We start from the raw sequence: 27,739 nt of genomic DNA, 5'->3' as shown, positions 1-27,739 counted from the left end.
AGGAGGAAGAAGAAGGAAAGAAGATGAGGAGGAGAAAGGAATAAAAAGCAGAATACGGAAAGAAAAAGGAGGAAGAGGTGAAAAAAAGAGGATGAAGATGACAACAGAGAGGAGTGACAGGTAGAAGAAAGGGATGGGGAATTATGAGGGAAAAGAGAACTAAGAGAGAAAGAGAAGAGAAAGAAGAATACAGGACAAAAGGAGCAAAAGAAGAAAAGTGAGGAGAAGAAAGATGAAGATGAATCAAAGCTGCAGCTGATGGTCGGCTCCATCTTTTCTATTTGGAGCCAGGAACTTCCAAATAAGGAGTGTTAGCTTTCAGGAACTTCCAAATAAGGAGTGTTAGTGTTCCGGAACTTCCAAATAAGGAGTGTTAGTGTTCTGGAACTTCCAAATAAGGAGTGTTACATTTCAGGAACTTCCAAATAAGGAGTGTTACATTTCAGGAACTTCCAAATAAGGAGTGTTAGTGTTCCGGAACTTCCAAATAAGGAGTGTTACCTTTCAGGAACTTCCAAATAAGGAGTGTTAGTGTTCCGGAACTTCCAAATAAGGAGTGTTACCCATCCGGAACTTCCAAATAAGGAGTGTTACATTTCAGGAACTTCCAAATAAGGAGTGTTACATTTCAGGAACTTCCAAATAAGGAGTGTTCCCTTTCATGCTCTGAAAACACACCTCATCTTAACGTTAGCTACTTTAACCCTTTACATACCGTTCAGGGTCAAGATTTAAGAACTGTAAAATCACTATATGCACATCTCTTTTAGCCAGACTTTTCCTAATGTGACCCACAGTATAGAAAATAGAAATAAAATGCATCTTTTTACATTTTTTTTGTGCAGCTGATACATATTTTTTAATATGCAAATGTATAAAATTTGACTTTGATCTATTAAATAAAATCAAAAATCAGCATTCAAACATGTTATTACATTCATCATGTTCTAGTAAATGTTCTCCTGGACCGTAAAATAGTGATTGTGAATGTCTTTGTATACAAGATTAATCAAACAGAAGGATTAATCAAACACTTCTTAATGACTGAAGGATAAATTATGAATGTAAATTGGTGTAGAGACTAATTACGAGTCAGAATATGAAGAGAATGTAAAGGGTTAATCGTGCTAGCAGGGCAGTTATAATCATAATCAAGTAACATTAAAACTTAATGTTACACTCAACATGAGTCGTGAAGCCGAGGAGAGCAGCAGGTGAGCCAGCTGTCAATCACAGCTGTCAATCACAGCTGTCAATCAACCCCCGCACAGCAGGAACCACAGCTACTATAAGTCTTTAAATCTTATCTTAATGGAGCAATAATGTCCAAAATGACCACCGGCATATTTATTAATGATTTTTATTGATGTACAATCTCATTTTCAAGGGTTGATTTAATACTTTTCTCTTTGTCATACATGAAAGTAAACTTAATATCTTTGAGTTTTGGTCCATTCAGACAAAATAAGACATTTTTAAAGATATTCAGCTTTGACAATATTATTATAATTATTATGGGTCTTATATTGAAAAGTAATGGGTGGACAAAATATTAGCCCTTTCACACATAGTGGCCGCTACAGTGGACAGCTATTCAAAAGCTGCTTTCTTATATATATGCATGGATTTTGATGTATGTTGATGGCATAGTTGCACTTCAGCTGCAATATTGGACACTAGTGCATCATCCCAAATACTAACACTTCATCTGCAGTAACTGTTTAGGTTGTGAATCAGTTGATTTATCTTATTATAATGTAATGTGATGTAATTTGATGAGGAAAAAAAATAATTTCACATATTTTTTTCATTTCTAAAGAGAAATAAAAACATTTAGGAGACTGAGGTTATTATAATTGATGCATGAAAGGCTTAACACTCCTGTTGTCCTCGAGTCAAGGAAGGAAGGGAGGAAGAAGGAAAGAAGGGTGAAAGAAGGAAGGAAAGGAGAGAGGGAGGAAGGAAGGGAGGAAGAAGGAAGGGGGAAGGAAAGGAGGGAGGGAGGAAGGAAGGGAGGAAGAAGGAAGGAAAGGAGGAAGGAAGGGAGGAAGAAGGATGGAAAGAAGGAAGGAAGAAGGAAGGAAAGAGGGAGGAAGCAACGAGAGAAGGAAGGAAGGAAGGAAAGGAGGGAGGAAGGAAGGGAGGAAAGGAAAGGAAAGAAGGAAGGATGGAGGAAAGAAGGAAGGAAGGTAGGAGGGCGGGAGGAAAGAAGAAAGGAAGGAAGGAAGGAAAGAAGGAAAGAAGGAACAGACAGTTCTGTTTGACCCGGGAGGACGAAACGAAGGTTAAGAACACTAATATAATCGATATAATGCACTCTAGTTCACCACTAATAATAAACATAAAGTATAATTATCACCTTCCTGATGATGTCAACAACAACTGAAAAATGCTTCATAAAAGTAGAATTTCTATCAGAGCTTCTTGTAGTTTTTCTTGCGTTAGATTGCACAGGTGAGTTTATCTGCTGTGAGCTTTAAAGCTTTGATCCTAAAATGACTTTGGATAGTTTGGTTTGTGTTGTAGTCGGCTGAGTGAGAGATCAAAGTGTCTGTGAGATCGATTCCTGTCAGAGCTCCATCACACACACACACACACACACACACACACACACACACACACACACACACACACACACACACACACATATGAGACAGAAATAACCTCCACATCAACAGGTTGTAGGTGTTTTTGTGTCCATGTGGTTTAGTTTAAATTTAAAGGGTTAAAATGTGAAAATAAACGTATGAATAACTTGCACACATTCTTTTTTTGTGGACCCAGCATCAAATTTCTGCTTTTAATCCATTTAGAGAGAATATATTAGAGGATTATGGCAAAAATGTCTAAGTGGTGTAACCATAAAAACTTTGTACCAAATAATTCAACTTGCTTAAAAACAGTAAATTGTCAATAAAACACCATATCAACTAGTTTGGCATGATCTTACATTATAACTTTATATTAAATAAAGGTAATGGAATACAATTGTTCTACATTTACTCTGGGGAAGCAGTTTTCTTTCTTTCTCTTCTTCCTATATCTTTCTTATTCTTTCCTCCTTTCTTTCTCCTCCTCGTTCTTTTTTTCCTTTATCGTCTTCCTCCTTTCTTTCTTTTCCTCTTTCCTCCTTTCTTTCTTTCTCCTCCTACTTCTTGTTTTTTTCTTTCTCTTCTTCCTCCTTAATATTTCTTTCTTTCTCCTCTTCCTCCTTACTTTCCTTCCTTCCTTCCTTCCTTCCTCCCTCTCTCCTTCTCTCTTTCCTTCCTCCCTTCCTTCTTTCCTCTGTCCTTCTTTCCTTTCTCCCTCCCTCCCTCCCTCCTACCTTCCTTCTTCCCTTCCTTCCTTCCTTCCTTCCTTCCTTCCTCCCTCCCTCCCTCCCTCCTTTCCTTCTTTCCTTCCTCCTTTCCTTCCTTCTTTCCCTCCTTACTTTCCTTCCTTCTTCTTTCCTCCGTCCTTTCCTTCCTTCCTTCCCTCCTTCCTTCCCTTCCTTCCTCCTCCCTTCCTTCCTTGACTCGAGGACAACAGGAAGGTTAATAAAATGATGATGAAAATAAGCCTTAAACATCATATAAGATAACATCAGGTGACCAGGAGGGAGGAGATGAATGAATCTGAATGCAGCAGCACCCTGTCATATATGGTTTTATACTCATCACCTTTTATATGTGCTTATTGTTTCCTCAGGTCACCCAAGAACCCCCAGCAGAAGATCATCAAGCGCGTTATTGGCCTGGAGGGCGACTTCATCAGGTAGGAAACATCCCGTCCTCGCCCCCGAGGTAACAAATCACCGATGATAAATCACTGATAAAGAGAGGAGTAATGTTTTATAACTGGGCTGTGATGTTTATAAAGGCTTCCTGAGGTTGATGTGAAACAGCAGCAGCCTGTTAGCTGTCTCTCATCTAATCGCATCACTCTGCAGTCAAGAGGTTCACTCCATCACGCTGATTTCTAATCAGATTAACTGGCATCACCTTGTGGCAAAAATAAATCACTGCTCGGCTCCTGTACACACACACACACACACACACACACACACACACACACACACACACACACACACACACACACACACACACACACACACACACACACACACACACACACCGCTCACTGAGGGTGGAAAAATGGAGGATTTAGCGACTATGTTTCAGTCTTTACTATGACAAACATTTGGAAGTATCCAACTAGGCTGCAAAGTTATGTGGACATTTTATAGTAGAAGGATTTAGAAGTAAGTTTCCTCTTTAAATTTCCTTCTTTTATACATATAATGGACGTGTGAAATAGAAAAGCATGCAATCGTTCCTTTTGCTGGTGGAAGAAATGCATCTAAATCGATGCCAGATGGAAGATTGCTTTGAGGAAAAATAGATAAATGAATAAATGAATAAATAAATATAAATTTTTCAAGTAGCAGTCAGGTGTCCATATGAACAGTAAAGATGTTTTTCCTCTCTGTAATGATTCCTCCTCTCTGTAATGATTCCTCCTCTCTGTAATGTTTCCTCCTGTTCATACTGACTATTAAAACCTTCTAATGTGCTTTCAGTGTAAAGTGATGGAGGACTAAATCATTATAAAGTATCTGATCAGCTTCTATTGAGCTTCATCAGTGTGAGTTAGTCATATCAAGTGATATCTGACACATTTACAGTCTTTTTAGCATCAGATTCCCTCTTAGTGTTTCCTGTTGAGCTGTGCTGGAAGTATAGGAACACAAAGAGGGACAGAGTCTTTCTTTCTTTCTTTAAGTTTTTTTGTTTCTTTGTTTCTTACTTTTTCTTTCTTTCTTTCTTTTTCCTTCTTTATTTGTTTATTTTTTCTTTCTTTCCTCATCTTCCTCCTTTCTTTCTGTCTTTGTTTGTTTGCTTCTTACTTGTTTCTTTCTTCTTTCTTTATTTCTTTCTTTCTTTCTTTCTTTCATTTCTTTAATGTTCTTTCTTTTTCCTTCTTTGTTTGTTTCTTTTATCTTTCTTTCCTCATCTTCCTCCTTTTTGTCCTTCTTCCTCTCTTTCTTTTTCTTTCTTTTTCCTCCTTTAAAAACACTGTAACGTTGAAACATAGAAGATGAAGATTTGACTCATTCAGACGACTGAAGCTTCATATTAGCTTCAGATCAACTTTTAAATCCATGTTTTTAACACAGAAGAAGGACTGTGGGTTTAGTCCTCCATCACTTCCATTGTGAGTGTAAATGCATTTGTTCTGGAGAGGAGGAAGAGCTGTGTGGATAATTCGGCTCCTGGTAAAAAAAAAACCTCCTGAATGATGAAAACTTAAGAAATCCTGACTGTGAGAAGCTGATTGTTTAACAATGAAGACAACAACAAATCCTACGATCCCACACTGAGAGACTTCTAGCAGCTGGAATCACATAATGTGCATTTAAACAACAACTCCTCAAAGAATCAATCAAACTGTTTTACCTTAAATCATTCTTAGATATTTACAAAGCAACTTCCTCCGCTTCCTGTAGCTCTCACCATCATCATCGTTCTCGTCCTCGTCGTCATGGTTTCCACCGACGTTAAAGTCACAAACTTTCAGACTGACAGACAGCAGGTCCTGTTGAGCCGATCACTGCGGCAGGTATTTGGACAGGAAGTGATGGATGTCTCTGAGGACTCAGCCACAACCTTCAGATCCAGATTTAATTAAGACTTTGGGAACAGACTTCAGTGAGACTCTCGGCTGCTGCTGCTGCTGCTGCTGCTGCTGCTGCTGCTGCTGCTGCTGAGACTCTTCTGGCATCAGGAACACAACCAGCAGCTCTTTAGACTCAGCTCACTGTCTTTTAAAAAAAACTACTTTGAGGTAGCTTTCAGAAGTCGTCGTCGTCTACAAGATGTGTGACTTTGTCCCGTTAATGATTGCAGTTCCTCCACGGCTGAACAAACAGGCTCCAGCTGATGAGAGAAGCAGGTTTGAAGTGGCCAATCTCTGTCGGCTCCATGTGTCATATTTACCAGGAGGCTGAGAAAATTACAGAGAAGGGATTTTTTGTGCAGAACACCATGAAACCAACATGTCAAACAGCTGAGAGGGCTGTGACAGTCGACTCAAAGTCAAGGAGAGAGAGATTGGTTTTTTTTGGTCTTGTTTTTTTTTGTTTGCCTCGAATTGGAAAAAAACTTCAGTGCTGCAAAAAGACAGAATAAGAAGAAAAGAATGATACAGAAGACAGTTTCAGAGGAGCTGTCAGTCAACACAATCACACAATCTGAGTGGCATTTAACTGTCCTGCTGCTTTTTTCACACAGTAGTTAAAGTGCCAAATGCTTCAAAACATGTTCAAAAATCTTACTGACAAGTTTATTTACAATATAAAATATCACCGTTAGTGTTTATCTTCTTAATCCTCCTGTTGTCCTTGAGTTAAGGAAGAAAGGGAGGAAGAAGGAAGGAAAGGAGGAAGAAGGAAGGGAGGAAGGAAGAAGGAAGGAAGGAGGGAAGGAAAGAAGGGAAGAAAGGAGGGAGGAAGGAAGGAAGGGAGGAAGGAGGGAAGGGAGGAAGGGAGGAAAGGAGGGAGGAAGGAAGGAAGGGAGGAAGGAGGGAAGGAAAGAAGGGAAGAAAGGAGGGAGGAAGGAAGGAAGGGAGGAAGGAGGGAAGGGAGGAAGGGAGGAAAGGAGGGAGGAAGGAAGGGAGGAAGGAAACAAAGGAAGGAAGGACAGAGGAAATATGGAAGGAAGGAAGGTAGGAGGGAGGGAGGGAGGAAAGAATGAAGGAGGTAGGGAGGGAGAAAGGAAAAGAGTAAGGAAGGAAGGAAGGACAGAGGAAAGAAGGGGAGGAAGGTAGGGGGAGGAAAGGAAGGAAGAAAGGGGGATGGAGGAAGGAAAACGGAAAGGAGGAAAGAGAGATGAAGGAAAAAAGAGAGAAGGAGGGAGGGAGGGAGGGAGGGAGGAAAGAAGGAACAGTCAAAACAGACAGGGTCAATTTGACCCGGGAGGACGATACGAAGGTTAAGAGAAATTTCTAGGCAACATTTAGCTTGAAAAGTGAAAATTCTTCCCTGAATTCTGCTGCAGTAGAAACAACACAGAGCCGACTGTGTTTCATGGAGCTTCATCTATAATAAAACATCACATTTGAGATGAACCAAATATTCACATCAAAACAATCAAACTACAGTCATACTATCAGCTGATCTCAGTCCTTAGTATTCACTACTGTTGCCTTTTACTCTAAAGCTGCTATGATATGCTTTTAACGTTTTCTACTTTAACACCTCTGTCTGATCTGACAGTGTGTAATGTGTTCATTTCATCCCCATCAATGAACTGGAGATATTTGTTATTGAGCTGATAAAATGCTGCATTATTACCCAATAACACTGATATTTTACACAGTTATGTGGAGTAAAATGCAAGATTAGATGCTCAAAAATGTGGAAGATAATGAAATGAAAAGTACATTTAAAACAGTTTTTTAACCAGCATTTAAAAAAACACATTAAGGTTTCTGCTCGCAGATCTCTATTTTTATTCTTAGTGTGAGGAGGGAAGGATAGCAGGGACAGTGTGTGTGTGTGTGTGTGTGTGTGTGTGTGTGTGTGTGTGTGTGTGTGTGTGTGTGTGTGTGTGTGTATGAGTCATGCTCCTGCTCGCTGGATTCCCTTCAGGAAGAGGTGGGAGCTGTTCTCCTCCTTGTTACACGGCGTCCTCGTGAGGAAATGAGCTCCACAGTTCAGATAATGAGACGCAGCAGGAGGACGGAGCAGATCGGAGGCTGCTGGCTCTGATACTGCGAGGTTTTCAACTTCCAGCCGTCTGATTGTTGGAGGGTATTTTATTTATAACAGAGATCGTCGTGTCCCCCAGTCCGCCTGTCTCTCTCTCTCTCTCTCTCTCTCTCTCTCTCTCTCTCTCTCTCTCTCTCTCTCTCTCTCTCTCTCTCTCTCTGCTCATTAGCACTGCAGACTTGTTTCATTTCTACCTTCTTTTTTTTTTTAATCAGGTACATCTGTCTGCTGAGTATGAAACTTTGGGCCCAGACTTCTCATATGTGTGACTGATAACTGATGATAGCAGAAATTACATTATCAGATGTGCTGAGGTTATCAGCAGTGTTAGAGTAGTTGGATTACAGCACCGCAATTTAAGTACTCAGTTGTTTAGTTACATTTTCAAAAAGGTAATTCATTATAATTTTTTAACCAACTACTGTTACACCAAAAGAGAATCTGCCATGAATTTGCATCGTTACTTTTTTTTGGCAGGCATGCATCTGGCTACGAGCTACTGTTATATCACTGCGCCTGTGTACGGCTACTCAGAAGGGACATCATTCACATTATTTGGATTTTATGGGAGGAAATAAGAGCAAGAACATTACAGTAACATGTTGTGTGTGTTGGCCTGTTGCAGTGATGTAGAGATGTGTTTAAAAGCCTGGATGTAGTTTATAAGTTGTATGTGAGCTTATGTTTGAGAAGACACTTTAAGATAAGATAAGATCAGATATTCCTTTATTAGTCCCACAATGGGGACATTTGCATTGTCACAGCAGCAAGTGGACAGTAATAGAATATAAGAGCAGCAATAAGAAAAAGAATAAAGAACAATAAATAATAAGTACAAAAAACTATAAGAACAATTAATAGTAAGAAATATGTAGTAAAATAGTAAAATATGTATTATACATTATTGAGTGGTAATATACCAGATATTCTTATTGCACAGATTAAAGTGAAATAAATATATATGTATATTATATGAATATTGCACACAATTGAAATTATTAGTAGTCGGTATACATGAAATACTAATATTGCAAGAGTATTGGACATTAAAGTGCAGCGTGTCCACTAACCAGCTGTAAATGGGACATTGTGTCTGTCATTCCTGCTGTTAGTGTAAAGATTTACAGATGATGGACCAGACTTGGCTGTGTGATGATGATGATGATGATGATGATGGTACAGTCATTATATTTAGAGGTCTGGAGTAAAACTACATGAGGAATCACAAAGTAACACTAAAGTACCTTCCGGAACACTGGTGTAACGTTCCGGAACACTGGTGTAACCTTCCGGAACACTGGTGTAAAGTTCCGGAAAACTGGTGCAATGTTCCGGAACACTGGTGTAACCTTCCGGAACACTGGTGTAACCTTCCGAAACACTGGTGTAACGTTCCGGAACACTGGTGTAACGTTCCGGAACACTGGTGTAACCTTCCGGAACACTGGTGTAACGTTCCGGAACACTGGTGTAACCTTCCGGAACACTGCTGTAACCTTCCGGAACACTGGTGTAACGTTCCGGAACACTGGTGTAACCTTCCGGAACACTGCTGTAACGTTCCGGAACACTGGTGTAACTTTTTCGGAACACTGTTGTAACGTTCCGGAACACTGGTGTAACCTTCCGGAACACTGGTGTAACGTTCCGGAACACTGGTGTAACCTTCCGGAACACTGGTGTAACTTTTTCGGAACACTGCTGTAACGTTCCGGAACACTGGTGTAACCTTCCGGAACACTGGTGTAACGTTCCGGAACACTGGTGTAACCTTCCGGAACACTGCTGTAACCTTCCGGAACACTGGTGTAACTTTTTCGGAACACTGTTGTAACGTTCCGGAACACTGGTGTAACCTTCCGGAACACTGGTGTAACGTTCCGGAACACTGGTGTAACCTTCCGGAACACTGGTGTAACGTTCCGGAACACTGCTGTAACGTTCCGGAACACTGGTGTAACCTTCCGGAACACTGCTGTAACGTTCCGGAACACTGGTGTAACCTTCCGGAACACTGGTGTAACCTTCCGGAACACTGGTGTAACATTCCGGAACACTGGTGTAACGTTCCGGAACACTGGTGTTTATTGTCATGAATGAAGATGTGACCCAGTGCAGCAGTGTGCCTCATTGTAATGTAATTAGTTACTTTTAAAAGTAACGTTTCCCAACACTGGTCACCAGATTGTGGCTCCAGTTATATTTCTGTTATGAGTCTTTGTTTCCGTTTCTAAACTAACTAACGTGACCAAACTCTTCATAATGAAGGAGCATGTGACCCAGTGCAGCGATGACTCACTGATGTGTTTTTAATAGAAACAACAGAGGAATAAAATATATCAGACTTTAATACACACATTAATACTTAGTAAGTAGATCAATTCTTTGCTTCTTTGACTCATGACATTTGTTGACAGTAAGAAAAATATAGAAGTTTTCCAGCCTTATCCTTTAACGTAGAAGCCTTTCAAGGTTTTGCTCCATCTTAGTTCAAACTTAACATCTTAGTTCAAACTTTTATCTGGTTAGGAGGGCAGAAGGTGCTGCACATGTAAAATCCATCATTTAAAACAACCACCACCAAGCTAGAATAGTGATATAAAAGAAAAAGCATTAACAAAAAACACACCCACCCACACACACAGTTAGAAAACAGAATAAGAATGAAGGACATGAGAAACAACAAATGCACCGAAGCATATCAAAACATCTTCCATTAAAAGTTCTTTTATATAAAAGTAGGATTTCTCAGATGGAGTTTAAAAGCAGACGTAGAGTCAACTAACCCGAAGTCTTCCAGCAAACTCTTCAACAGTCTTCAGGTGCTGACCTCAGGTACGAGCAAGCAAACACACTGAAGACCTCAGATTATGAACAAGTACTTATGAGCTCAAAAGGTCAGCAACATTTCAAGAAGTAAGACTCTGAAAGGCTTTTATACATCCAAAGATAAGGCTGGAAAACTTCTATATTTTTCTTACTGTCAACAAATCTCAAACCAACCATGAACTGATCTAATAAACAAAGACTTATAACAGCGGTCATGTTTTCAATTTCTCATATCACAACCTCTTCACCTTTTGTACTGAAGCTCTTTGAGAGATTCACAGGGGACAGTAAAGTCAAAGTAAAAGCGGAATAAAAATTAGATTAAGAGTAAAATAAACTTTCTGTAAGCGCCAGTAAATACAGAAGACTTAAAAACAAGATTTAAAGAGATTAAACGATTAAGTAGAGCTGTAAATATCAATTAAATGATTAGTTAAGAAATGATAGAAATGATTTTTAAAGTAGAAAATGTCCAAATTCTCTGATTCCAGCTTCTCAAATGTGAATATTTTCAAGTCTCTTAAAGAAAACATAAAACTGCATCTAGCAAATATCAGTCATATTAAACTGTTAATTAGTTTAACTAAACGGTTTATGGATGATGGAAATGAGTGTTTGAATCATTTTCTGCTCATTAACTGATCATTTTAACACGTTTACTCAGCCGTACAGTCTCACACATCTTCAGTAAGAATCTAGAGAGAAATAAATGAACCTCTGACCCTGGCAGCCGCTCAGCTGTCTGAGCTACACACTCCACTGTTTAGGAATTCATGCGTGATGAAATCCAGTCACTTGTAAATCTCTCAATCCACATATTTTCATCCAATTAGACTGAGCCGTGGCCGCGGCGGATGTCAGAGATGATGGTTGAGACACGACGTCGTTGCTTCCTGTCAGGAGCAGAAATCAGCGTGAAAACGCTCCGGTTCACACGTAATGAGCAGTGATGGGAGAATTCGTGCTATTGACGGGTTTTCAGTCCCAAAACAGAAATGATCATCAACAGCTTTCATGAAGACTTATCACACACACACACACACACACACACACACACACACACACACACACACACACACACAGGTCAGAGCAGGTTTACATGTTTTAATCCGGTGTGTGGAGCCGTCAGCAGCTGTCGACTTTTGTCTCATTAAACTCTTTTCAACCTCGGCTGCAACTTCCACCAGCTGTGGTTCACACTCATGGAGAAGTGTGTGTGTGTGTGTGTGTGTGTGTGTGTGTGTGTGTGTGTGTGTGTGTTTTCATATGTGTGTTTGTGTGTGCGCCTGCGTGTGTGTGTGTGTGTGTGCGTGTGTGTGTGTGTGCGCGTGTGTGTGTGTGTGTGTGTGTGTGTGTGTGTGTGTGTGAGTGTTGGTGTAAGTGTGTATATGTATGTGTATGTGTGTGTATAGGTGTATCTGTGTGTGTGTGTGTTTGCGTATGTATGCGTATGTGTGTGTGTGTATATGTAGGCGTGTGTGTATGTGTGTGTGTGTATGTATGCATGCGTGTGTGTGTGTATGTGTGTGTGTGTGTGTGTGTATTTTGAGAGATGTGAATGTTTAATCATCTTCATCTTAGTGAAACAGCCTCCTCATCGCCGTGGTGACGCACCCTTAAACCCTTTGATTCAGTCTTCTTCTTCTTCTTCTTCTTTTTTTAACACGCTCAGACAGCGATGACGAGGCAATTTGTAGCATCTGGAAGCTCTTTGAAGCGTCCGCGGTGTCACTCTGCGACTTTGTCTTCATGAGTGTGTCTGCTGTGTCCAGGAAAAGGAAATGAGTGAGTCTGCTGCTGAATCTGGGTTAAAACCTCAGTAACAACATGCTGTCTGTGCTGGAAGGCAAAAAAAAGTTCAATCCAGACTTCTGACTGGATTCTCTGGGTTCTGGCTGGATATAAATAAGCTTTAAAACATGTTGTTAGTTGGTTTTTATCTCAGTGGAAAGATATTCTGGGTCACTAAAGGGTCAGTGGAATCAAATAGTAGCTCTCTCTCTCTCCAGCCTCCCGGGTCAAATTTACCACGTCTGTCTTGACTGTTCCTTCTTTCCTCCCTTCCTTCCTTCTTTCCTTCCTTCCTTCCTTCCTTCCTTCCTTCCTCCCTTCCTTCTTTCCTTTCCTTCCTTTCCTTCCTTTCCTTCCTTTCTCCCTCCCTCCTTCTCTCTTTCGTTCCTCCCCCTTACCTTCCTCCCTTCCTTCTTTCCTGTCTTTCTTCCCTTCCTTCCTCTCTTCCTCTTTCACTTTTTCCCTCTCTCCCACCTTCCTTTTTTCCTTCTTTCCTCCGTCCTTCCTTCCTTCCTTCCTTCCTTTCTTCCTCCCTTCCTTCCTCCCTTCCTTCTTTCCTTTCCTTCCTTCCTACCTCCATCCTTCTCTCTTTCTTTCCTCCCCCCTCCCTTCCTTATTTCCTTCTTTCCTTCCTTCCTCCGCCCATTCCTTCCTTCCTTTCTCCCTCCTTTCCTTCCTTCCTGTCCTTCCTCCCTTCCTTATTTCCCTTCCTTCCTTCCTCACTCCTTTCCCCCTTCCTTCCTCCCTGCTTTCCCTTCCTTCCTTCCTTCCTCCCTCCCTTCCTTCCTTCCTCCCTCGTTTCCTTCCTTCCTCCTTTCCTTCCTTTTTCCTCCCTTCCTTCCTTGACTGGAGGACAACAGGAGGGTTAAGTAGAACTTGGATCTTATCTTTGTGCTTTTCTTCCCATCATTATCAGTATCAGTGATAATCAGTGATAACTTTGTACTTAACTTAAAAGCTCAGATCTAGACGGAGACATCGCTAAAAGTTAGACTCAAAAAAGCTCCAGACAGGAAAAAAACTAACTATGTTTCTGTAATTATTTGGATGTTTTGCTGAAAATGATTCTTTTACTGTCCTGCTGCTAAACCAGTTATAGCTTTAAACTGGAGCTGTGACAATTAATTGATTAGTTGATCAAGTAGAAAATCAATCAGATTTACTAGTTTGATAATTAAATAATCGTTTTACTCGTTTAAGTGAAAATGCCAAAATTATTATTATTTTTTTTTTAATCTTCTTTTTTAACTTTTAATAAACTTTTCTCTTATTCTCTCGTATTGTTTTTTCTCTTATTTATTTTATACTTTTATTATAGCTCTCACATCTTTTTATTACATTTTTATTATTCTTATTTTCCTTTCCTTTGCATCGCTCTCATATTATTCTTTGTTTTTGTTCCTTTTCTTTCTTAGTCTACACTTTTTCTGTCTTATTATCAGCGTGTCAATCAACTGTGAAGCACTTTGAACTACGTTAACCTGGATGAAAGCTGCTGTATGAATACAGTTTGATTGATTGATTGATTGATTGATTGATTGATACAGGCCTTTATTGGGGTATTGAACTATGAACACAGACACTTTTATGCAAACCTTTCTCTTATTCTCTCATATTGTTTTGTGTCTTATTTATTTTATACTTTTATTATAGATCTCACATCTTTTTATTACGTTTTCCTTCCTTCCTTCCTTCCTTCCTTCCTTCCTTCCTTCCTTCCTTCCGTTCTTCTTCCCTTCCTTCCTTTCTTCCTTCCTTACTTCTTCCCTTCCTTCCATTCTTCTTCCCTTCCTTCCTTCCTTCCTTCCGTTTTTCTTCCCTTTCTTCATTCCTTCCATCCTTCCTTCCTTCCATCCTTCCTTCCTTCCTTCCTTCCTTCCTTCCTTCCTTCCTTGCTTCCTTCCTTCCTTCCTTCCTTCCTTCTTCCCTCCCTTCCTTCCTTCCTTCCTTCCTTCCTTCCTTCTTTCCTCCCTTCCTTCCTTCCTTCCTTCCTCATTTCCTTCCTTCCTTCCCCCTTCCTTACTTCCTGTCCTTTCTCTTTCTATCTGGGTATTGAACTATCAACACAGACACTATTCTGCACACAGGCTAACTTGCTCTCTCTTCTACAAGCAGACGAGTCACAGCTCATCATATCTCCAGCTGACCTTGTTTACAGTAGCAGACAGCCGGCTGCTTATCGAACCGAGCTGAGCAGACGGAGAGATGAAGCGCTCTGTAAAAAGAAAGACGGGTCATGACCTGCTGCTCCCAGGATAGAAAATGACCAAAGAATGACCCGAAGAATACAGACTTATTCTACTTATAACACCAGTTCTTCCTCTGCTAGAGAGGGGATGAGGAGTTGGTGGCAGTTCTAGGTTGAGTGAAACCTCCTTTATCCCCAACACACACACACACACACACACACACACACACACACACTATGAAGGACCTGTGAAATGGAGGAACATCCATTTATTCTTACATTTACAGAGTGTAGAACAGAGATGTCAAACATGAAGGGTCCAATTCGGCCCACTTTCTTTCCTCTGTCCTTCCTTTCTTCCCTCCTTCCTTCCTTTCCCCCCTTCTTCTCTTCCTTCCTTCCGTCTTCCCTTTCTTCCTCCCTTCCCTCCATCTGTCCTTCCTTCTATCCTTCCTTCAGTCTGTCTGTCCATCCATCCTTCCTTTCTTCCCTCCTTCCATCTATCCTTCTTTCTGTCCTTCATTCCTTCCTTCTTCCCCCCTTCCTTCTTCCCTCCTTCCTTTCTTCCCTTCCTTCTGTCTGTGTGTCCGTCCTTCCTTCCTTTATTCCCCCCTTTCATCTATCCTTCTTTCCATCCTTCCTTCCTTCCTGCCTCCCTTCCTTCCTTCCTGCCTTTCTTCCCTTCTTCCTTTCTTCCCTCCTTTTTTCCTTCTTCCCTTCATTCCTTCCTTCCTTCCTTCCATCTTCCCTTCCTTCCTTCCTTCCTTCCTTCCTTCCTTCCTTCCTTCCTTCCATCCTTCCTTCCTTCTTCCCTTCCTTCCTTGCTTACTTCTTCCCTTCCCTTCCATCCTTCCTTCCGTCCTATCTTCCTTCCCTTCCTTCTTTCCTTTCTTCTTCTTCATGAATGAAAATGAGTTTGACCCTCCTGCTGTAGAAGGTCAAAGTTCAACCAGGATTGAACCTCAAACTGAACCAGACGCTGTTGTAACATGAAGCAAAGTAGTTTGAAATGAACTCTGATGTTTCTGCACTTTAACTTCAGCTCTGTGGCTTTTATAGACACCGATATTAAGAAACCTTATCCTTGATTTTTTAATTATTTTTTTCCCCCCCAAATTCTGCTCCGAGGGCGAACTGTACAAGATATTCCAGTAATGACAGATTGAGAGAGTGAGTGCGGCCAATCTGTAGTTCTTTCCCCTTCATTTCACAGCGAGCGATAACACGGAGGCCGGACCTCTCCTCTGAGGTTGGCTGAAAGAAAATCTGGCACATGTAGGGAACCGCTAATTAAAGTAGAAAGTATGTGAGGCAGGTTAATGGAGAAAAAAAAGAAGGTTAATCAAGAAAATGACAGTAGTTCATCACAAAATAAGTGCTGGGATGAATTTAGGAGAAAGCTGCTGTAGATTAATGATATAAGAGAGTCTGAGGAAGGGTTTTACTCCTTTTGTGTCTTTGTGGTTAAATAATGTCCTTGGTTCCTTTAAGGCAGGGGGGTCAAACATGAGGCCCGTGGGCCAAAAACCAGCCTGCCGAGGGGTCCAATCTGGCCCACTTTTCTTCCTGAGTTTTTTTTCCCTTCCTTCTTTCCTTCTTTTCTTCCTTCCATCCTTCCATCCTTCCTTCCTTCCTCCCTCCCTTCCTTCTTTCCTTCCTTCCTTCCTTCCTTCCTTCTTCCCTTCCCTTCTTCCTTCTGTCCTTCTTTCCTTCCTTCCTTCCTTCCTTCCTTCTTCCCTTCCCTTCTTCCTTCTGTCCTTCTGTCCTTCTTTCCTTCCTACCTTTCTTCCTTCCTTCCTACCATCTGTCCTTCCTCCCTGTCTTCCTTCTATCCTTCCTTCTTTCCTTCCTTCTGTCTGTATTTACGTCCTTCTTCCTTTCATCCCTCTTTCCATCTATCCTTCTTTCCGTCCTTCCTTCATTCCTTCCTTCCTTCTGTCTGTCCTTCCTTTCTTCCATCGTTCCTTCCTTCTCCCCTTCCTTCCTTCCTTCCTTACTTCTTTCCTTCCTTCCTTCCCTCTTTTCTTCATCCCTTCCTTCCTTCCTTCCTTCCTGTCCTTCCTTCCTTCTTTTTAATGGTCCGGCCCACATCAGAATAAATCTGGCTGTATGTGGCCCTTGAATGAAAATAAGTTTGACCCTTCTTTAAGGATTTCACAGTCGCTCCCACTTAAATGTAGCAGAGAATCGGTGTCACATCGTTCTGTAACCTTTTATTTATTCCTGCAAAAAAAACAAAAATCTCAGTTTGTTTTTTGTCAGTAAATTCAGCTCCTGCGGCTAAATCAATATTTATGTTTCCAAGGCCTCTTCGGTCAAACCAGCCTCTCGGACCGGCATGCACTCATAAGGGATCACAGACAAATTTCTCATTTAAAAAAAGTCACAGAGGCAATAATTCACAATGTTCTCCTGCTTAATGATAAATCAGCACTGCAACAAGCCCATAACAGTCCGCAGGGATGATGAAGGGCGGCGGACCTTCTCCTCATAAACGTGACAGCCTGATTGAAGCAGCCACAGCGTGAGATGAACACCGCCATTAGTCTGAATGTGTTCTTGGTTCGGATCTTTGTTGGAGCAAAAAAAAAGAAAAAAAAGGTGGCGACGGGAAGTGACGCCGCGGAGATGATTTAGAGGCTCGTGATTAATGATAATGAAATGAAGGCGATAATTGTCCGTATTGTCCTGGAGATTTGATCCGCCGTCAACGAGGACCTTATCTTTTCATCCTCTTCTCAGATGTAATGAAGCAATTATTCATCCTTTTCTGGAAGGTTAAAGTCTGTCTGGCACATGTCGATATTAAAAACATGAATTCTGTGTTATACTGTGAAAGCTGTAGGTTGGTGTACAGCTGTAGAAATGTATGTTTATATTTGTGTTTCTTGTCTCCTTCTCTGCAGGACTCTGGGCTACAAGAACCGATACGTTCGAGTTCCTGACGGTCACTTCTGGATCGAGGGGGATCATCACGGACACAGTCTGGACAGCAACAGCTTCGGTCCGGTAAGATCGACCGTCAATCAACGCGTCAATACATTCCTGAAGCTTTCAGGACTGTAACTGCTGGTTTGATCACATTATTCTTTCATTAAGCTGCCTCACAGACACAGCTACACTGCTACAAAACTGTGAAGTTATAAAATTCAATAATTCACATCAATATGTTCAACAGTGTTTCCATAGAAACGGACTTAATGAAAACCTGAAAAAGTGTTCTCATAAACATCTCATTATATGAAACTACATTTAACTCCTGGGTTCCAGGTTTCTTTGTAAATAATTGGGTCCATAAATATGATGTTTAACACAACATGAACAGAATTACTGACTCATTATTAACTCCAGACTATCAATCAATGCATAATACTAATATTAGTAATTATCTTTACTTGTATAGCACCTTTGACACGGACAATGGGGCTAAAAAAAAATGAAATAGGAGCTTGTTAAAAAGGCACATTTACAACATGCACTCAATATTGTATTCAAAGACACTCTGGAAAGCTCAAGTGCAAAGAATTACAGATAAAATACAGAACATGATGTGTTAACCCTCCTGTTGTCCCCGAGTCAAAGAAAGAAGGAAAGATGGAAGGAAGGAAGGAAGGAAGGAAAGAATGATGGAAGGAAGGAAGGAAGGAAGGAAGGAAGGAAGGAAGGAAGGAAGGAAAGATGGAAGGAAGGAAGAAAAGGAGGGAGGAAGGAAGGAAGGGAGGAAAGGAAAGGAAAGAAGGAAGGAAGGAAGAAGGAAGAAAAGGAGGGAGGGAGGAAGGAAGGGAGGAAAGAAAGAAGGGAGGAAGGATGGAAGGAAGGAAATATGGAAGGAAGGAAGGAAAGGAGGGAGGAAGGAAGGGAAGGAAGAAAAGGAGGGAGGAAGGAAGGGAGGAAGGAAAAGAAGGAAGGAGGGAAGGAAGGAGGAAAGGAAGGAAGGAAGGAGTGTTTGGTGATGTAAAAGCTAAAAAATACACTCTCTCTGCTCTCTGAAACATGAATCAAGGTTTAATCACATTTATTGATCAGTCAGATCGACTATTGATGCTTTCTAAACACATCTGTGGTTCAACATTAGAGACTTTATATGAAGAGATTCTTAGACCGGGGCAAAATTGACCCAGAACATACTGAGAGGGTGTAGAATATAAACAGTATGTAAGGGTCACAATTACATTCAAATACAATTAAAACCATAAATAATAAAACCTAATGTTAAAACTAATTCCTTCAAGAGCAGCAAAAGAAGAAAAAAGGTAAAGAGCTTCTGTCAAAACGCCTGTGAGCAAGGCGTTAAATCCGAAAACTGCTCCATCCGACTCTGACGGTAAACTGTGTTTGTAATGTCTGAGATGGGATGAGAAACAACACAGAGCTTAGTGAAAATCTGCCCGATAAATAAATCCAAAAAGGTGTCAGTGTTGTTGTCATAGGTGACGGTTTTATCCGTTCAATCTGATGTTGAGCTGGGTTTTACTCACATCTCCTTCAGGCTGGAGCCAAGATTTATAGTATTGTCAAGAAAGCTGAAAGATGAATCTGTGTGTGTGTGTGTGTGTGTGTGTGTGTGTGTGTGTGTGTGTGTGTGTGTGTGTGTGTGTGTGTGTGTGTGTGTGTGTGTGTGTGTGTGTGTGTGTGTGTGTGTGTGTGTGTGTGTGTGTGTGGTTCAGTCTGGGTTCATTCCAGGTTGAACTTTGAACTTCTACATCAGGAGGGTCAAACTCATTTTCATTCAAGGAAGGAAGGAAGGGAAGAAGGAAGGAGGAAAGAAAGGAAGGACGGACAGAAGGAAGGGAGGCAGGAAGGAAGGCAGGATGGAAAGAGAGATAGATGGAAGGAGGGAAGAAAGGAAGGACAGACAGACAGATGGAAGGAAGGAAGGGAAGAATGAATGAAGGAAGGATGGAAGGGAAGAAGGAAGGAAGGAAGGGAAGAAAAGACGGAAGGAAGGAATGAATGAAGGAAGGAAGGAGGGAAGGAAGGGAAGAAGTAAAAAAGGAGGGAAGAAAGAAAGGAAAGGAGGGAAGAAAGAAAGGAAGGAAGGAAGGAAGGAAGATACGAAGGAAGGAAGAAAAGTGGGCTGGATTGGACCCTTCATGTTTGACCTCCCTGTTCTACAATCTGTAAATGTAAGAATAAATGGATGTTCCTCCATTTCACAGGTCCTTCATAGTGTGTGTGTGTGTGTGTGTGTGTGTGTGTGTGTGTGTGTGTGTGTGTGTGTGTGTGTGTGTGTGTGTGTGTGTGTGTGTGTGTGTTGCTTTTCAGTATTAAGCATGTTAACAGATCTGGATGTTTCTGTCGTCTTGGTTCGTCCACTCTGACCATAGACTGTATATAAGAAATGGACGTAACATCCGTGACGTCACCCATTGGTTTGTGGACTGCTGCTCGGAAGCCAATAGTATCGGATCTGAGCAGCGCCATCTTGAAAATTTCAGGTGCATGCTGGGAAAAATAACAACAGGGATTCAACTTATATGGGCATCAGGAGGAGCATGAGGCGCCCTCCTGAACCTGTGAACCAATCAACCTGTCAATCACGACGTAGCCACGCCCTAATGCATACCCTGCTTTATCGTCACATATAAAATCAGGGAGGCCAAAATGTCCCAAATGAACATCATACTGCATTGAAGAAGGCTTTAAACTAGCGATTGAGACCATAAACACATTTTGAAAACGTTTACTGAGGTTAGAAATCAAGTGAGAAGTTGGTGAATTCTCCATTGACTTGTATAGAGACGGAAGTCCTTTTGACACCAAAACGGTCGCCCCCTGGTGGCCTTTTGATAGAATGCAGTTTTAAGTTACTTCCGCATTGGCCTCATTTCAGAGGACCGGAACTCCCCGCCTGGCTCTGACAGACACAGCAGCCTCTGCTTCTGCTCCAAACATAAAGATTTCATTAACATTTTATTTCAGGCTCCTGGTTTTCTCTCCGCTGCAGAAGGAGTCATATCCTCACATTGACTCCTGCTCCCTGCATGTTGTTTCTAGTTTTCCCCTCTCGGGTTGAGCGGTATATAACATTTTCAGCAGAGAAGGGACTGTTTGCTATGGATGGCACACTTCACACCAGACAGAAGGCTTCAGCTGAAACAAATCTAGCTGAGGAACTCAGATGAAATCCCTTCAGGGCTCAAACCCAGAACACATGGACCAACAGATCTGCAGAGCTCGCCTGGTTTATTCCCAAAACATTTGTGTGTGCCACAGCAATCTGAAGTCCCACCAGCAGTCATTCACTGGAACAATAATGCACAAGTATAATTAACTCAGTTGTCAGAGTTAGTGAAGTAAAACATGTAAAACATTTAATAAATTATCAGCTTAATGTCGTCTAAACCAAATGTTTTATAAGGATAATGAAGCATAAACTGCTTCACTTCATGTCAGTTTCAATCAATCAATCTTTATTTATATAGTGCCCAATCACAACAAAGTCATCTCAAGGCACTTTACACATAGAGCAGGTCTAAACCGTACACTTCAGGTTTAATTTTAAAGAGACCCAACATTTCAGCACATCCTAAAGGTCCCTAAAAGATACATGACATGAAAGTTCAAAACATTTAGTGTCTCAGACTCAGTATGGAGAGAAGCTATGTGAGAGATTAATTTATTTACACTATAAGGATGTGACACATTTTTTTAAACAGCATTACAATCTATAACTCCAAAACTATACTATACTGTAACTTCAGCTGTTAGGGTAAATTTTCCCATTAAGCACCAAAATCTAAGTCCAGCTGTTTTTCATGGATACTGACATGATTTATAAGGGAGATCATTTCTCATAAAGCAACATTTATCTCTCATTTGAAAATGTAGATTGTGAAATATAAAATAAAGATATTTCACGCTGTTACATGGAACTAGTTACCCCCCAACACCAAGGACAAGATGTGTGTTCACATCTTCTTTAGCAGAGAAGCTAATGAGGGTTGTTGTTCAGAGTTTGTGTATCAGGATGCAGTCAGGCTCAGTGTGACTCTGTTGTCTGATATAACGCCACATTTTCGCTTAATGCAAAGTAAGAACTTAACCTTCCTGTTGTCCTCTAGTCAAGGAAGGAAGGGAGGAAGAAGGAAGGAAAGGAGGGGGGAAGGAAAGGGAGGAAGGACAGAGGAAAGAAGGAAGGAAAGGAGGGAGGAAGAAGGAAGGAAAGGAAAGGAAAGGAAAGGAAAGGAAAGGAAAGGAAAGAAGGAAGGAAGGGAGGGAGGGAGGGACGGAGGGAGGGAGGGAGGGAGGAAAGAAGGAAAGAGGGAGGGAGGGAGAAAGGAAAAGAGGAAGGGAGGAAGGAAGGAAAGAAGGACAGAGGAAAGAAGGAAGGGGGGAAGGTAGGGGGAGGAAAGAAAGAGAGAAGGAGGGAAGGAAAGAAGGAGGGAAGAAAAGGGGATGGAGGAAGGAAAGATGGAAGGGAGGAAAAAGAGAGGAAGGAAAGAAAGAGAGAAGGAGGGAGGGAGGGAGGACAGACGGAAGGAAGGAAGGGAGGAAAGAAGGAACAGTCAAAACAGACGGGGTCAATTTGACCCGGGAGGACGACACGAAGGTTAAGCTAGCTAAGCAGATGATGGAACAGTATTTAATCGAATTAATGCAAAACTGTGGGGGGTCTATCAAGAATTCAGAACATTTAAAAGGAGAACTCAAGAAAAGTGATTTACAGAGCAGATATATTGGTGAGGCACACAAGAAAAGCAGTTTAATATCAGCTGGTGATGCTGGTGGTAGTGTGGGAGGACTGGAACTGAAGTACAGATGTAGTTGAAGCGATCTCCCGCTGTGTGCATTTACACATGAAGCACAGCAGCGTATCTTCATTGATTATTAAAATCCTCAGACACGCCGACAGGATCGGTCAGGATCGGTCAGGATCTAATGGTTATTAATGTTCTGGGTTCTTCTTACACATCCAAAAGGTCAGCTGTTACTCTCACACATTTCAGGTTCAAATGAAAAGCAGCCATCCTCCTGATAAATCCTGAGCTCCATCAAAGCTGTCTAAAAAGTTTTATTTCGGCTCTTAAAGTCTGATATTTCCCCCTGGAGAGTTTCCTCCGTCTCGTCAAGTTTACAACCACAGATTTTAGTTAAGTTTAAATCTCCCACGACATTTGCTGCAGTGACATTACTGCGTGCATGAAAATGTTCACAATTACTAAAAGCAGCCTCTCTAATCTTTAAAGTAAATTGTTACTCTCTTATACATCAATACAACACACAATAAAGAAATCACCTGGGGAGGCTTGTGTTGCTCAACATAATTTAACCCTCCTGTTGTCCTCGAGTCTAGGGAGGAAGGGAGGAAGCGAGGAAGAAGGAATGAAAGGAGGGAGGATGGAAGGGAGGAAGAAGGAAGGAAAGGAGGGAGGATGGAAGGGAGGAAGAAGGAAGGAAAGGAGGGATGAAGAAGGAAAGAAAGGAGGGAGGAAGAAGGAAGGAAGGAAAGGAGGAAGAAGGAAGGAAAGGAGGGAGGAGGGAGGGAGGAAAGGAAGGGAGGAAGGACAGAGGAAAGAAGGAAGGAAAGGAGGGAGGAAAAGACAGAGGAAAGAATGAAGGGGGGAAGGTAGGGGGAGGAAAGAAAGAGAGAAGGAGGGAGGGAGGAAAGGAGGAAGAAGGAAGGAAAGGAGGGAGGATGAAGGAAGGAAAGGAGGAAGGAGGGAGGGAAGAAAGGAGGAAGGAAGTACGGAGGGAAGGAAAGAAGGAGGGAAGAAAAGGGGATGGAAGGAAGGATGGAAGGAGGGAAGAAAAGGGGATGGAGGAAGGAAAGAAAGAGAGAAGGAGGGAGTAAAGAAGGAACAGTCAAAACAGACGGGGTCAATTTGACCCGGGAGGACGACACAAAGGTTTAAAAGCAATATAGTCAACAGGGAAACGGCAGAGATGGAGTTAAGTGTCAACAGTAAGTAGCTGCATCGTACTCCAGAGACAGTTTTAAGCAGCATGTGTTCAAGTACAGATGATGTAAATGTTGTGGTCTTTCTGTGTTTGCTTCTCTGTCTCACTCTCTCTGTTATCCTCCCAGTAGACCATTTATTGGACAGTGCTTTGAGGTAGAGTTGAAGAGAGTGGCTGTCAGCTTTCATCCCTCCTAACAGACATCACCATCATGCACTTCAAAAAAATCACATTATCTCTTTATTCTTGCTGGGCCTCCTCAGCGTCGTTCTGTTTCTCTTGCTGAAACAGAAACGTCACCACCACCGACGCCATAGCAGGGGGAAACATGACTAAAACTGCTAAATCAATGAGGTATATTCAGGATAAATCCCATCCAACGAGGAGGTCTCATTTCAATAATATATTCTTTTTTAAATCTGGCCTGCAGTGCTCGTGCCACCCACCACAGAGTCTTTTCACTCAGAAGCACATTAGCTCCCACAACTGATGAACTCAGCCCATGGGTAGATCAGAAATAGCCCAAAACATACACCCACAATACAGCACATATATGGTCTAAACTCTACATGCAGTGTGTGTCTAATTCTTTACTTTTCTGTATGTTTCGTTGTTGTTAAAGGAGGTTTTAGAAATGTGAAACGGTGTTAAAAATCTGAATGCAATACACACATGAGTCACGGTTTCATGTTAGTCGATCTCACGCTGTGGGTAGTATGGTGTATTAAAGCTTTTAAAGGTGTAATAAATACGTTTTTTACAGTGACCAAAGCACAAAATGATCACAATACATCTGCAGGGGGTTGGTGTGGGTGTTGATCAATACCAGTGAGTCATACAGCGCTCTGCCAACTGCTTAGTTTTCTGCCTTCAGGAGTCGGACTACATACCCAACCCTGGTATATAAGAAAAGAAACAAGACAATGAATAACAAAGGAGCCAATGATGGACCCAGTGAACCAAAAGAAAAAGAAAGAAGTGGGATATGTAACTAAGAGAGAAAGAACAAGTTAACAACAACAAAAAGCTGAATATTGAAGAAATAAAAAAACAATAAAATGAAGAACAATCCAAGAAAGCAAAGAGGGAACCAATGAACCACAGAAATAGCTCAAGGGGGAGATCAGGAACTAAAGGAAAGACCAACAATGTTTATAAAAAAAAATTTAAAAAAAAAAAGGAAAACTATGAGAAAGAGCCATAGACACAAAGATATAAGATATAACAGTGGAACCAATGAAGAAAGCATTGGTTTGTAATAGAAAAAGAAAGACCCAAAGAAATAGCAAAGAAAGAACAAGGGGACCAAAGAAGGAACCAACGAAATATCTGGAGGGGGAGATAAGGATCCACAGAGAAATTAAAGAACTAAAGATGGAAACCAATGCAACTAAGAAGAAACTTTAAAATTAATTAACTTGAGAATAAGCCAAAACAATAAACTCAGGAACCACTGAAAGAATCGTGAAAATTGAGATTGAACCAATGATTGAAATAGTGAACCGGGGAACCAAATGAAGAAGAAAAGAATAAACCAACACAGAAACCAATGAGCTCAACAAGTATCCAGTGAATTAAAGAAGGAACCCCAGGATCTAAAGAGTAAAGAAAATAAAGGAACCAAAGAGTCAACCAATGAACCAAAGACTGAAAGAGTTGAGGAGAAAAAGAAGTAACCAAAGAAGGGACTTAAGAACTATTCAGAAGAAGAAGAGGCAAAGAAGAAAACCAAGGAAGTAACCAAAGAACAACAGAAGTAACGACAAAATTAAAGAAGCAACCAAGGAACAAAAGAACCAAGAAAATGAAAAATGGACCAATTAACCAAAAAAAGCTAAAGAAGATAAGAGGGAACCAAGAAGGGGACTAAGAAATTAAAGAAGGATCATCCAAGGAACTAAACCATCCAACCAAAGAAAGGTCCAAAGAATAAACCAAATAAGCAAGAAAATAGACAAGTAACTCCTAAATCAAAGAGGGAACCAATGAAGCAAAGAATAAAAGAGTTGAGGAGAAAAAGAAGAAACCAAAGAAGGGACTTATAGGAACTATACAAAGAGCAAGGAAGAAGAGGCAAAGAATAAACCAAGGAAGGAACCAAAGAAAAGTGAAAAATAGACCAATGAACCAAAAAGAGCTGAAGAAGATAAGAAGGAACCAAGAAGAGAACTTGAAGAATGAGGATCATCCAAGGAACTAAACCATCCAACCAGAGAAAGGTCCAAAGAATAAACCAAGTAAGCAAGAGCATAGACACAGACCAAGGAAGAAGAGGCAAAGAATAAACCAAGGAAGGAACCAAAGAAGAAGAGAAGTAATGACAAAATTAAAGAAGCAACCAAGGAACCAAAGAACCAAGAAAATGAAAAATGGACCAATTAACTAAAAAGAGCTGAAGATAATAAGAAGGAACCAAGAAGAAAATTGAAGAAGGTTTCAAAGTATTAAACCATCCAACCAAACAAAGAAAGGTCCAAAGAATAAGCAGAGTAAGTAAGAACATAGACAAGTAACTACTAAATCAAAGAGGAAACCAATGAACCAAAGAATGAAAGAGTTGAGGAAGGGACTATACAAAAAGCAAGGAGGAAGAGGCAAAGATTAAACCAAGGAAGGAACCAACGAACCAAAGAAAAATGAAAAATAAACCAATGAACCAAAAAGAGCTGAAGGAGATAAGAAGGAACCAAGAAGGGAACTTGAAGAAGGATCATCTAAGGAACTAAACCATCCAACCAGAGAAAGGTCCAAAGAATAAGCAGAGTAAACAAGAACATAGACAAGTAAATCAAAGAGGGAACCAATGAACCAATAAAATGACAAATCCTGGAACCATTAAAACTTAATCTTGACCTGTAGCGGCCTTCTTCCTCTGTTACCAAGACTACAGCAACCAGGACACCCAAAGTAGTCAAATAAAAAAAACACCACCTTGTACGAGCCAGAGCACACCGGCTGTCTAAGGGTTCCTCTGAAGATTGGAGATGAGCACGCCGTCTTTTTAAAAAAATATATAAACACTGGCGTTTCAGAGATAACAGGCATCATTAAAAGCATTTGACATTTCTTGCGGTGTGTGTGTCCGACCTTATGCAAAACAGCTCTAATTGATGCAGCAAAGACGATGTCGGACAACAGTGAGCGACCAGATCTTCAGCTGTCAGCTTGCCAGTTTTAATTATCTCTGCTGCAAGCCTCTGGACCGGAGTGTGAATGTAAACTACACTGCTTTAAATGTGCCCAAATAAGCATTTCTCAGCATATTCAACAGCTCTTCATCATACTTAGTCTTTTGAAACTCAGGAGAAATAATTAAAACATGAGCTCAGCAGTTTCTAAATGCAATATAGTACTAAATATAGTACTTCATCACTCTTTACTCATGTCAGAACTTACTCCAAGAACACACAAGGTATACATCTCTAACAAGGATGCACAGTCCTATAAAAGTGGTCACAAATATATGTATGTTTGAACATTTTAAAGCTGAATTTTGGTTTCAAATTTGGTCCAATAATTTGTGTGATGTGGAAACTCGAAGCCTCCAGTGCACAAACTCTGAGAATGGACTTTTTACAGTGACGGAGGAGACATCTGCCGTCCAGCAATTACATTTTTGAAAATAACAAAATTTGCATATTCATACAACCTGTGACAGATTATTAAACCAACAGATAAAGGAGTAAGGACACCTCATCGTACATTATGACTTTCTGAACACTCAATTCTGCCCCTTACTTATGTTTTGGTTTTTTTTCCCAGGTGTCTGTGGGGCTGCTTCATGGTCGGGCCTCTCACATCATCTGGCCCCCTAATCGATGGCAGCGAATCAGCCCGAGCCTCCCTCCAAACCGAGGGCCGCTGGACACTGAAGAAGCGGAGTGAAGACACACAGAGTTTTTATATCTGTGGTAATGTCAGTTAGCTGCAGTGTTTCATGTGTATGAATACATTCAAACATACACACTGTATCAGAGTTTTTGTTTTGTTTTTTAAATAAATATTCAGATGAAGACAGATGCTATTTGAATTCTTGAGTGTCTTTGCTTCGGGGCTGTTATGTGATCTTTTGTAATGTGTACTCATTTTATGTCTCGTTGCTATGCTATCGTCTATTTGTTATAAGCTGTTCTTCTTTCTTAAGACTACAGAGATCTTACTGTAACTTGTGACATTTGCAGGTTTTTTCAGAACCACACAGAGAGTCGAAGTTTTGACGTCACTTCTTTTCTAGCTTCTGTAACTCATCTATTCTCTCATTAAGGATTTCTTCACTTAGACTT

General features: G+C 40.9%; 1 protein-coding gene across 2 annotated transcripts in view; it reads left to right on the top strand.

Moving 5' to 3' along the window:
• Positions 1-27,463, top strand: part of immp2l (inner mitochondrial membrane peptidase subunit 2) — a 241,545-nt gene extending 214,082 nt beyond the window's left edge. The window contains exons 4-6 of one of the 2 annotated variants that reach the window (XM_062420491.1): positions 3,688-3,753; positions 17,462-17,564; positions 27,219-27,463. In XM_062420491.1, coding sequence (XP_062276475.1) covers positions 3,688-3,753; positions 17,462-17,564; positions 27,219-27,341 — 292 coding nt within the window. In that variant the 3' untranslated portion in view covers positions 27,342-27,463. Of the gene's footprint in view, positions 1-3,687; positions 3,754-17,461; positions 17,565-26,557; positions 26,704-27,218 lie in introns of those variants that run through there. The other variant, XM_062420492.1, reaches the window with a different exon arrangement.
• The last annotated feature ends 276 nt before the right edge of the window (positions 27,464-27,739 follow it).

This window comes from Scomber scombrus, chromosome 6 (assembly GCF_963691925.1).
Source record: "Scomber scombrus chromosome 6, fScoSco1.1, whole genome shotgun sequence".
Taxonomy (NCBI): domain Eukaryota; kingdom Metazoa; phylum Chordata; class Actinopteri; order Scombriformes; family Scombridae; genus Scomber; species Scomber scombrus.
This window is presented reverse-complemented; position numbering and strand designations above follow the sequence as displayed.